Below are 12,002 nucleotides of genomic sequence, written 5' to 3' on the forward strand. Positions count from 1 at the left end.
AACTCAAACCCTGATTACATTATCAGGGTTATGTTTTTCAGACGGTGGGTGGCAATGTTTAACTTTTTTCACTGACTTGGACTTGATGTGGAAAATCAGTGACTTGCCCACCCTAAAGCCCCTTACAAAACTTGCCAACATATTTCTTGTGTGAGTTGTTGAATGTCTGTTGCACTCAGTTGTGAGTTTGTTTATTTGTCTAAAGATAAATGACTGACTCCTGAGGTCCATTTTTCACAGTATGAATGAATCATACACGATGTCATATAACTGTAGATTAAAAAAAGCGATCAAAATGCAACATACAGCAAAGAAAAAGAGGAAAAGAAAAATAGCATTAGATAACATATAATAGTGATGCAAAAATCAGATTAATAATAGTAATCATAATGACACCTTTAAATGTGTCACGACACAACTTAGAAGACTATGACCATGTGTAAAATGTGCATGGCCCCAGTGTAGCAGGTCCACAGAATGAATATATGCTGCTTGTACGGTAAGTTCATAGGGATGCAAAAACACATTTTAAAAAGAAAACTTGGTGGTTTGTATGTTAGTTATTGTCTTGTCTCCATTCCTTTGTGGACAATAAACAATTTACCCTATCTATCTATCTATCTATCTATCTATCTATCTATCTATCTATCTATCTATCTATCTATCTATCTATCTATCTATCTATCTATCTATCTATCTATCTGTCTGATAAAATATGTCATGAAATGTGGATAACAAATATACAGAACTTGCTGATACAGTCTATGCAGCACTAGCTGTTTGTTAAAAAATTCAGAGGAACAATGTGCAATATTAATAGATTTAGAAACAAATGAACGAGTGCTACTATGAAGAAGAAAATTCCCAAATGTAAGGACATCTACATCATATTTTAGCATTTCTTCTGTTTGAGGCTGTATACTTCTTCTGGTGGAGCAGATGTGAACTCAAGTCAAGATTAAAACCTGACAGACACATTGAAATTTATTGAGGTCCCCCTACCGTCTGCAGGATGGGTACAGGATAGTCACATTCCAAAATGTCTCAGCAGAGGGCCCTCTAATTTTAGCAGGGGAAGGTTACCATACTGGGAGAAAGACTGGGAAGTGTGCAGAGCAGTCACATGACGGGCTTGGTGGTGAGCCAGCAAAAGAGACAGCCAGGTCACCTCTGAAGAGCTACATTTAAGAATAGGGGGCCTGCATTGACAAAGGCAGGCTCAGGAAAGGCATAATAATAATGCAGTAACATGTAAACATATGGCGTTTAAAACTCCTAAACTTGTCTGTACAACACTATAGAGAAGGTCAGTGAAGGTCAGCTGTTATTGTGCACGAAATGCGCAGTTTAGTGTTTAATGCAGGCTGGTTATTCCAGTCACAAAGGGACTGGCTGTTACATAATTTTCAGACTTTCTATCGGGACCTTTGAACTTATGGTATGCAAACAGTGTCCATATAATCTCCACCTCCACAGCCGTGACTCTTATAAGTCACCCTGTAAACCCCAAGGTCATAGCTCTAAATGTAGTCCCCGTCCAGACTCATAATGATAGGCTTCAGCGCTGTGGCTTAAAGTCAAAAGAAAGGCGGATGACTTATTGATCAGACCCATTAAAGCTGTACGCTCATCAATAAGCAAAGTAACTGAATGTTTTATCACAAGAGTCAGTTGCTCAGCTGCAGCGATGATCAGGCTTTAATTTAGATCTGAGGGTGTAATGCTGTTATTACTGTCATCATGGTGCGGCTGCTGGGTTTGTTCCTTTGTCTGCTCACCAGAGGCACATCTCAATTTGCTCGTAGGAGTTTAGGATATAATTTGATGCTATATAAAGTGCTGTCCCAGTCTTCTTAGACTTGATTGGTAATGGTGGCTGGAAAAAATAAAACATCATCTGGGGCTTGATATAATGTACAGTATGTACTCCATCTGCTGGACTGAGAGAGCGCACCGAGACTGTGTTGTGAGCCTACAGCGACCTCTGCTGGAGGATTTGTAGGAATTTGATTTCAGATGATGCGATTTTAATTACACACCTTTTGTACACTGCTGTCCCAGCCTGAACACACGTACACAAGACTGCTCCATCCACTGTGTAAGAAGGAACGTTAACATAGGTACTTCACTGCAACGGCTGTTCAACTCCAACAGCATTTAACATTTAACTGTCAGCATCATTTAACATTGCTCTGTGTTGATGTTGTTTCACATCACAACATCACAAACCTACTGTTTTCACTACTGTGCTATTTATGTTCAGCATTTGCTAATATACATTGCATCCATGCAAATATTCATTTTCTACTGTGTTACATATTCTCTACTGTGCAATAGTACAAAACATTGTATTTTATTATCCATATCTCACCATGTGCAATTCAATATTTTGTATCCCTTTTCATTGTCTATTTGTTATTTCTCTACATTCTTGCTATTATTGCTGTCTGTAACATCTTACTGTCCCCAGTGTGTGAGCAATAAAGTTATACCTTATCTAATCTTATCTTATCTTATCAAAACAAAATAGACAAACAAAACAAACCACAAAACACAAGATGGAGAAATTCACAACAACAGAAAATGCATAGTGAGCAACTTAAGCTCAGTCTACTCCAGTGCAGGTTATTTCTGGCCACTCACAACCAAAATACACACTGAGGGGCCACCAATATTTTGCAAGCTGCAAACAAGCAGTTTATCATACCACACTGATAACACTGGTGGATGTACACCAAGCCAAACATGCAGGACTGAAAGGTGTGCATCATACAACATTATGCTTAGCAATTTTTGCCATGTGACCAGACAAGGAGCGACCATGAAGAATACTTCATTTTGGATCCATTACTGCGGAGACATTTCTCAATTTCTATTTGAACAGAACATTAGAGTGTTGTGATCAATGGATAGGAACACATTAAATCAAAAGGAGTCAAATTCGTTTTATTACACAGTATTGTTTTTTCATGCTGCAAAAACTCAGCTCTCAAAACAAGAAAAAAAAAACCAAAAAAGCAGGACAAATATTCCTTCAAATAAGCAAAATTATCTGCCAGCAGAACAGGAACATTTCACTTATGAAGATCTTTAAAGCAAGCCAAAATATCTAGTCTCAAAGGACCCACAGATTTCTTAAAAGTAATGCGGCCAGACTAAAAACTAGTACATTTGTCTGGCTACCAAGGAATTCTGACTTCGAGAAAGCCATTTTGCTCTTGTCAGTGTCAATCAAAAAGCTTTATGGTTCTGGAAATTCTTGTTTCAAGCACTGAGTTACTCAGAACCAGTAATAAAATTTAATCTAAGAAAAAATCTAAGATATAAAAATGCTCTAACATAAAACCTGCCTGGTGAGAGGATATATCTTGTCATGAAAAAAAATGTTTGTTTTTTTTCATATTGCCTCGATTTAAGATATTTTATCTTCCTTATTTCATTTTCTGCAGTGTGTGATTTTGTTTTTGTTTTGTCACGTTTCCCAGCCATGTTTAATATTCATTGCAGTCTTGGTCATATATATGTCATCACTTTCTTATTGAGTGTTGCTGCTTTTATAAAAAGATTAAGAAAGATCAAGAATATTCAGCTTTCCACCTGCATAATATGGAGCTGAGTTTAAATAACTCCTGATTTAAAGGTAACAATAGAAGCATCATCCAGACATCATGAATCTTTGTAATGCCAGCAGCCTTCCAATCTCAAAAACACACACCTGTTCAAGTATATTCAAAGTCAGGCTTATTAGCTAAGGTGTTAAGGATGAGTATTGGCTAATTCCAAAGTATTTGTGTATGCAATTCAAAGACTTGCATACGTTTCTAACTATAAAATTATCTTTCATCTTAACTTGCAACTGTCATATAACATATAAGGTCTAACACTGATGCATTATAGACTTTCTGAAAAATTAAAAAAAAAGAGATCTTTTACCCATTTGTGACAAATCTCAGTTATGAGGCCCAGTGCTGACACATCAGATTAGGCAGTGCTAATCCACCTTTTCTTATGGGAGACTGGATCTTTTGTTATTTCACCCTGGGGTGCTTATCTTTGTAAGCTTTTCAACAACTACAACTAGTTTGAACTTTATTGTCCCCAGAGGGAAATTTGACTTGAAGGTGGGGTAAACACAACAATGACTTAAGCATAATTTACATAAAACATGTAATTATATATATGTACAAAACAGATGTTTATAAACCCCGGCACAAACCAACAATGTACGGTACAAAGTGTTTATTGTGACAGAATGACATGAAACCTGGAGATCAGCCATCACTCTCATCATGATCATCTTTACTGTCTCCCAGTAAGAGTTAAGAGAAGGATTATTTTACATGTTTATAAATGTGTTGTCTCTGACCTACTTATTGATAGTGGAATTATAAGGACATCAACATCAGCAGATGCTATTTAGGATACCTCTTAATTACAACTTTCATCATTTGATTATTTTCACATCTGCTCAATCGTACAAAATTATAATTAGATTATATTAGATTGGACTTTATTGATCTCACATTGGAGAAATTCACTGTCACTGATTAAGATGACAATGGTCGCTGTGATTATGGTAATGATCATTGGTGCTTGTAACTTTTTATTGTTTTTCCTCCCGTTTTAAATGCATTTTTTTGTGTTAACCATTTTTCATTCGTTGATTGTATCGATTTTTTTAGATGTAATAACTTTGTCATTTCGTATGTATATAATTCACAAGTTATGAGAAAGAACCAATAGGATTCGTCTACGCACTGACAGTGGGCGGTACTTCCTGGTTGACGGCGGTGTGTTATGTAGCTGTACCCTCGCAGGAGCCGCTGATATTGAGAGCGGTAGTTTGCAGTAATGTTGGAGCTCATGCGGGGGAGAGCGTGTTGAAACGCGGATACAGTGAGGAGAGGTTTCATTCAGGAGTTTAAACAGGTTGCAGGCTGACGGGACGATGCAGACCCTCACAGCGATACGATCGTTTGTTTTCCTGTATCCTAAAACTGTTGCCGTGCTCACAGTGACAGGTAGGCCTGGTTAATGACTGTGGTGTAAAACAAGCAGCTCTTACAGTCTGCAAACTCGCTCACCTCCCCCCCTAACGTTGTTAATGTGCTGCACAGTCTTCAGTGAACAGACAGCTGAGACACTTTACTGCTATTTAGTAGAATGACAGGAAATGCATGCTTGCAAAATCACAATATAACTTAGGCTCATATTATCAAAACTATAGAAATTACAGCTTCATTGTTTGAAATTAAATTCGGGTGTTTTTGGAAATAATGTGATTAATGCTTCCTTTTGTTGTGCTTTGTTCTTCTGTAATAGCTGCATTAGAGCACCATTAGTACAAATTCTAACTATCCCATAGTTTAAATAAACAATGTGAGCTTTCATTATAGGAACACAAATGACTGTTGCATTTACTGAATGTTGCTAAAATGGTCAAATTATGTAGTTTTGGCAGCTTTATGTGCAGTTTCTTATTAGTCCGATGAACAGACAGACAGATGGATAGACAGACAGATTTATTTAACAACAGTAAAGGTAAATGCAGGGCTGCATTTACCTTCCTGACAGACCATTCAGCTGTGAAGGAGAAAAACACAATAAAGCTGAAAAGAGAAAGAGATCTCGAAGCCAGTGAAGCCAGGTTAAAACACAAAGAACAGGTCTGGCCTGTGAGAGTACACAAAACTCACTTTCTATATAGCTGCTGTGTTTCAATCTTTCAGTCAGATGATTAGTGGATTAATCCTTTAATTAAATGATAAAAAAAAATATTGAAAAATGTGCCTCAAAACTTCACAGAGCCTAAGTCGATGTTTTAAAATGGTTTTCATAAACCTTATTTAAGGTGATAATAAAGCAGAGAAAAGGAGCATATTTTTAGGCCAGAGAAGTTGGTTCAGTCAATCATTTTTCATCTTTTTGTTTCTTTTTCATTGTTATGTTTGACATTTTTGCTTGGAAAATGACTGCAACGGTTAACTGATTATCAACATAGCAGCAGCTAGTTTAAATTCCAAGCCTTCAGGATATGACGGCACTGTTTGATAATGTAAGGTAGCAAAATGAAAGGCTGCAGTGCTGTGAAGACTCTTCTCTGAAGGTATTAGGGGAGATTAAGTTACTGTAAGTGTGTGGACTTTGCTACAGGAGTGGGTCTTTTCAGCGTGAAGAAATGGATGGCAGGTGGAGTGTGTCGCAGCAAGGCTTCACTGGATGGAAAGACCGTCTTGATCACTGGAGGAAACACTGGGATTGGCAAAGAAACCGCTGTTGACCTGGCTAAAAGGGGTTAGTGACCTACCTGAGTTTTATGTGTTAGCTTTTAATTATCTGATTTCATTTGGAAATGTATAAAACTTGCTGCTGTGTTACAGGCGCGAGGGTCATTCTGGCCTGTCGGGACATGGACAGAGCTAATAAAGCTGCAGAGGACGTGAGGAAGAGGAGCGGAAATGGCAATGTTACTGTCAAAAAGCTGGACCTGGCATCTCTACAGTCAGTGCGACAACTAGCCAAAGACGTCCTAGCAAGCGAAGAGAGGCTGGACGTTCTCATCAATAATGCAGGTAGACGCGCAAATGACAGCTGATGGTGTTACATAGTCATAGAGGTGTCAAACAAGCTAATCCTCTGACTTTTAGGTGTTATGAGCTGTCCAAAATGGCAGACCGAGGATGGCTTCGAAATGCAGTTTGGCGTGAACCACCTGGGCCACTTCCTGTTAACAAACTGCCTGTTGGACCTCCTGAAGAAGTCGTCTCCGAGCCGCGTCGTCAAGTCTCCAGTTTAGCTCATCAAAGAGGTGCTGCCTTCCTCTTTTCCTGCTTCACGTCAAAAGATGATTCTGTGTCTGTCTCTCTCAGGAATGTCTTTCTGTCAATATTTACCACCACATCCGTGAACGAGCATGCGCTCTCACTCGACAGGTCAAATTTATTTTGATGACGTACATCAGGAAAAGGATTACAACCCTTGGAGGAGCTACGCGCAAAGCAAACTAGCTAATGTGCTCTTTACAAGGGAGCTGGCTCACAGGCTGCAAGGTACTGAAGCGTCTTATGTCTCACACCAAACATTATGCAGTATGTAAAATAAACTTTGTGTGTGTTTAATGTCAGATATTCACTGCAAACTCTTTAAAAAAAAAAAAAACCCTATGTTTTGTCGTTTTGCAGGTACTGGAGTAACGACATACAGCCTCCACCCTGGAGTGATCCGGACTGAGCTCGGCCGACACTTCTGGCCCACAGTGCCCCTGTGGAAAAGAGTTGTATATACACCACTAATGTTCTTCATCAAGTCTCCAACAGAAGGGGCCCAGACCACCATCTACTGCGCTGTGGAGGAAAGCCTGCAGAATGAAAGTGGACTCTACTACAGGTCAGTCATTGGAAATCAATGCACAGTAGCTGCATTATCAGAGGTGAGAGCCACTGCCGATACAGAATATCCTAGTATCTCCACATGTTACACTCATTGCTGGGAGCCCTGGAGCAAAATGAGGAGCTTGGCCCCTGTTCATGTCTGTTGCTCCCACTCTCTGTGCATTGTGTGCTGTATAATTGTGTTTTTGCCACTTGGGGGCAGCAGAACAAGCTGCAAGCACCACATTGACATATTATCACCTCATAATGCTGGTGCCTAATTATCCAGCAGACACAAAGTAACATTAGCATTTAGCTTTGGTTTCACTTTCCCGCCAACCTGATGATTGTTAGTCCAGTACTCACTCTCCTCTTAACTCTGCTATCCGCTGACTCGTCCTGAGGAAAATATCTGGCTCTAAAAGCTCCACTGAGTTCCCCACCAGTCGGCCTGCCGTTTGGTGCTGGGTGGGAAGCACACAGTGTGCTTCTCAGCTGGCTGCTCCAGGTGGAAGGCATTTGTTTAAAAAAGATTAAAAGGCTCCATCGAGCTGAAGGGGACTACAGAATTGGGTTATAATCCATCTCTGAGTTTGCAGCTACAAGCAACCCCTTTCATATTACAAATGCAGCGCCGCAGTCATTTGATGTTGATGTGGTTTATGTAAAAAATATTGATCAGTATAACATGACGACTGGATTTTAGCATGGTGTCAAGATCAGGTAATAAAACAGGACTCAACTAAAGGCTCTGATCAAGTTGGGATTTAGTGGTGCATATTCCCACATTCCCAAGGTAAATAACAGTTAATCAATTTATCACAAACTAATGGCCACACAGTGAACGTGGGGCTTTTCGGGGCCAATGGCCGTGGCCTGCTTTGCCTGACTCTTAATCTCACCTCGGCAGAAGAGGTGTCTGCTTCCATTTCTGCAGACATTATCTGAACTTATCTGAACCGATCAGCCATTTGCTTGTGAATGACTGAGCGTTGGTGCATGTGTGAATTAGACAGGCACCCTTTCACACACTCATTTTAATCTCTGCTGCCTATAAATCTAAGAAATTGAAAGTTCTTCATAACAACTGAATAAATACAAAATATTGATGTTTTTGTGGGAAACATGTTTTGCTGGCAGTGGTATATTTTCCTCCTAACAGTCCTAATAGTAGGAAAATATGTCGGTTAGATGCTTATCACAGAATCATCTGATGACCAACATTATGTTGGACAAAATACTGCAGTACTACTGTGAATCCCATCTGTATTAATCACTGAATCCTGAATAATATTTTATTCTTGTGACTAAGCACAGCGGGGGCAGATCGAGTCACGTGCTGAAATTCTGTTTAAAGTCTAAATTCTGCTCTGATTACAGCGACTGCGCCCCTAAAACTGCGGCCCCTCAGGGTCTGGATGATGAAGCTGCCAAGAAGCTGTGGGAGCTGAGTGCCTCTATGGTTGGCCTAACATAATCACAATGACATCGGCGATGATGATGATGATGATGATGATCGTCGTCAGCAACAATGGACTGCCAAGTGGCCTGAGGAAAGACTGGTGCGCCTTCTAATGAGCATCTGTGTGGCTACAATCAGCTGAGCTCCTACTAAATGTGGCCGATGAGTAAACAAACAGAAAACAGATATTCACAAGTGATAGACATTTATTCAGAATATACAACACTACTTGCAAAAATACTATGGATTCAATTAGTTTTTTCTTTTCTGAAACAGAAGCAGTGCTTCACAGGTAAGTTACATGGAAGCTGTATGATCTTTAGTTTTGATTGCCGTTAGCGTGAAATGATGTTTTAATTGACAAGTTTCACCAATGTCTGTGTTGACTAAGGGCTCGAATGTCATTCAGTTACTTGAATTCATCATCTAGGAATTACATGTGCTCTGAAAGTTGTTTGTAACACTGTAAATAGCAACATTTTTTTTCCTCCTGGGCAATAAAGTGCTGTTATACATAGCCCATGTTTTTACCTGTTTCTTAAGGCATGTTTTTCATTCATTCACATCACATCTATCCATTTTGTTCCAAGTGAGACCAACAATATTGAAATAAAACACATTTTGGTTACATCATCATGAATTAAAAATGCTCCTAATACATCAAATGTATCTGTCCACTCTTTTTTTTTTTTTTAGGTTTCTTTATCTTGAAGGCACTTTGTACAAATTTGCTACAAACAGTCAAATTTCATCTTACTCGAAGCTACATATCAGACAAGTGCATCACATTTTTCTTTTCCAAAGAAAGTCCATTAATGGTGCTAATTACATATGCACAAAGTGCACTCAAGTGGCCTGCTGGCTACGAATGGACCCTGTTTGTTCCCGACACATTACATTATCATGTAAGAGAGCTAGTTCAGAGGAAAAGTACCATGTCTTGGCATTTACATTCAAAACTGTGATACATATACAGCAGATGTTGTGAAGAAAAGATAATAATCCGTAAGGTTGGGTGTAACACAGGGTGGAACTCTATCCATATTGCTCAGTTTCAATATATATATATTTCATTAATTATACATTATTCAACATCTAGATGGCTGTGAATCTACACAGCTGAATCTATGGATGCACTTCCTGACAGTGGCGTTAACATTTCTACCTCCACAATATGTGCTGCATAAACACCATCACTAACTAATGAGCCAGCTCTTCAAAATCAGAAAGCTGCTTCATCTGCTCCACTTGCATAGAGTGCCTTCTCACAAGTTTCTTCTTGGACTTGAGTCCGCCTCTCTTTGGTGTGTTTGGTGCTACTGGAGCTATGGATCTAAAACCTGTGGCCAGAGGTGAGGAGGGCTTGCTACTAGCCCCAATATCAGGGATGGGAGGGTTGGGGTTGACGTTGAGAGGGGGCAGGTGGCCCGGCCTGGTGTGGGAGATGTGGTCCAGCAGCAGCGTGCCTGAGCCTCTCCTCTCCAGGAGGCCAGGTGCACGCCTGCGTGCTGCGCTGGGAGAGGATGGGCTGGCGTTGCTGTCTATCGATTCTCTGGAGCTGGTCAGCATCGCTAGCGGAGATGTGTTTAGTTTCCTTCGCTCCACTGGGATCTTGGGAGAGTCTAACATGGCAGAGTCTGAATAGAGCTGTGAGTCAGAGTCATAGTGATCGTTGCCCAGACGTCTCCTGTGCATTGTGTCTCTCAGGCCGGCGAGACCACTGCTGCAGCTGCTGCTGCTCTCCTGCTCCGTGGGCACGGTGCTGCGCCGTGCCAGCGGCTGGTGCTGGCCGAGAGATCTCTCATACGACGCTTTGGATGTTGGAGGAACTGATAGTGAGGTTGTCATTTTGCAGGGTTGTTCGCCCACCACAGGGAAAAAGCTGTCCTTTCCATCCACACTGTTGTGTCGAGATAGAGCTGACCTCTTACTCAAAGAGAGTCCGTTCACCCCTGCTACCACATCCTCATCAGAGCTGGCTTTCTTACTCTCCTCATGGGCGGCGGCTGCAGCCAGAACTGAAGGAGCAATCAGCCCCCAAGGCTCCGACTGCAGCCTCTTCAGCTGAGGCAGACGTGCACGTTTGGGGTTTGCAGGTCGGCGCGTTGGAGACGTGGGCCCGTTGGCGAGCTTCACAGCCGTGGTGGAGGTTTTCAGCTTTGTCTGGAAACTAAAGACTGTGTTTTGTTGCTCTTGCTCAGCTGTGGGAGATGCAGTAACATTAATATCAGACGGAGAGGTGCAGTATGCTGGGGAGGACCTCTCATCCAGCTCTGGTGATGGGGGGACGTTTAGGTACTGTTTTGTAGTTTTAGTGCCAGACGGTGATTTGTCTGTGGTGATTATGATGACCTCCTTGCCTTTAGCTTTGCATGCATCCAAAAGCAGTTTTAGTGTCTCCTTATCATCTGCATTGATGGCGTAGACCAGGGCTGAGGCCCCGCTCCTGTCCTCCAGACTGGGATCAGCTCCATTGCTCAGCAGGTGATCCACCACCTCATGTCCAGCCTTGTGGATGCAGGCGAGCATTAGCGCTGTCCTACCCGCTTTGTCCTGTATGTTGGGGTCGGCCTGGTTGTCCAGCAAATATTTCACCAGCTTTGACTTGCTGACACTCTGCTGGTCAGTGTGTGTGGACATGCAGGCCACCATGAGCGGCGTCTCTCCGCGTTCATTGCTCTCGTTGATGTATGCGCCTCCTTCCAACAGGAGCCTGGTGAGTCTCAAGCGTCTGAGCCACACTGCCTTCAGGAGCGAGTTTCCATCCGTCCGCAGCTCCAGTATGTCTGCCATCATCATACCCCAGCCAATCACAGATCGTCTCAGCGTTGAACTTACAGCTCACAGCCCTTTGAACAAACCATTGAAGTAGTTCAGCTCACATTGCAAAACCTTTATAATTTAAGACACACATTGTATGTTCCCCTATTGGGTTGCTAAATCAAACCACCAGCAGGTGGCAGTCTGTTACAACTTAAAGCTTATAAATATAACTTACTATTAAAGATTTCTGATATGCCAAATATATTCTTAATATAATAACTCAGTCGAAGGTAGAGTGTTGAAAATTGAGTTTTCCAAAGTGCGTAATGTCCAAAAACCAGGGAGACAGCAGGAAAACAAGACGCAGCATGGTAACAGCACCTGTCAGATTCATGAGCAAACACCAA

The 12,002-nt window shown here is 41.3% G+C and overlaps 1 protein-coding gene and 1 pseudogene across 1 annotated transcript; one reads left to right on the forward strand and one right to left on the reverse strand.

Moving 5' to 3' along the window:
- The first annotated feature begins 4,864 nt into the window (after positions 1–4,864).
- Positions 4,865–9,352, forward strand: LOC121607478 (annotated as a pseudogene).
- A 680-nt stretch (positions 9,353–10,032) lies between these two features.
- ankrd34c (ankyrin repeat domain 34C) lies at positions 10,033–11,628 on the reverse strand. Its single transcript, XM_041939766.1, has one exon. The coding sequence runs from the start codon at positions 11,626–11,628 to the stop codon at positions 10,033–10,035; it is 1,596 nt and encodes a 531-aa protein (XP_041795700.1).
- Between the last annotated feature and the right edge of the window lie 374 nt (positions 11,629–12,002).

The sequence above is a fragment of the Chelmon rostratus genome, chromosome 6 (genome assembly GCF_017976325.1).
Source record: "Chelmon rostratus isolate fCheRos1 chromosome 6, fCheRos1.pri, whole genome shotgun sequence".
Taxonomy (NCBI): domain Eukaryota; kingdom Metazoa; phylum Chordata; class Actinopteri; order Chaetodontiformes; family Chaetodontidae; genus Chelmon; species Chelmon rostratus.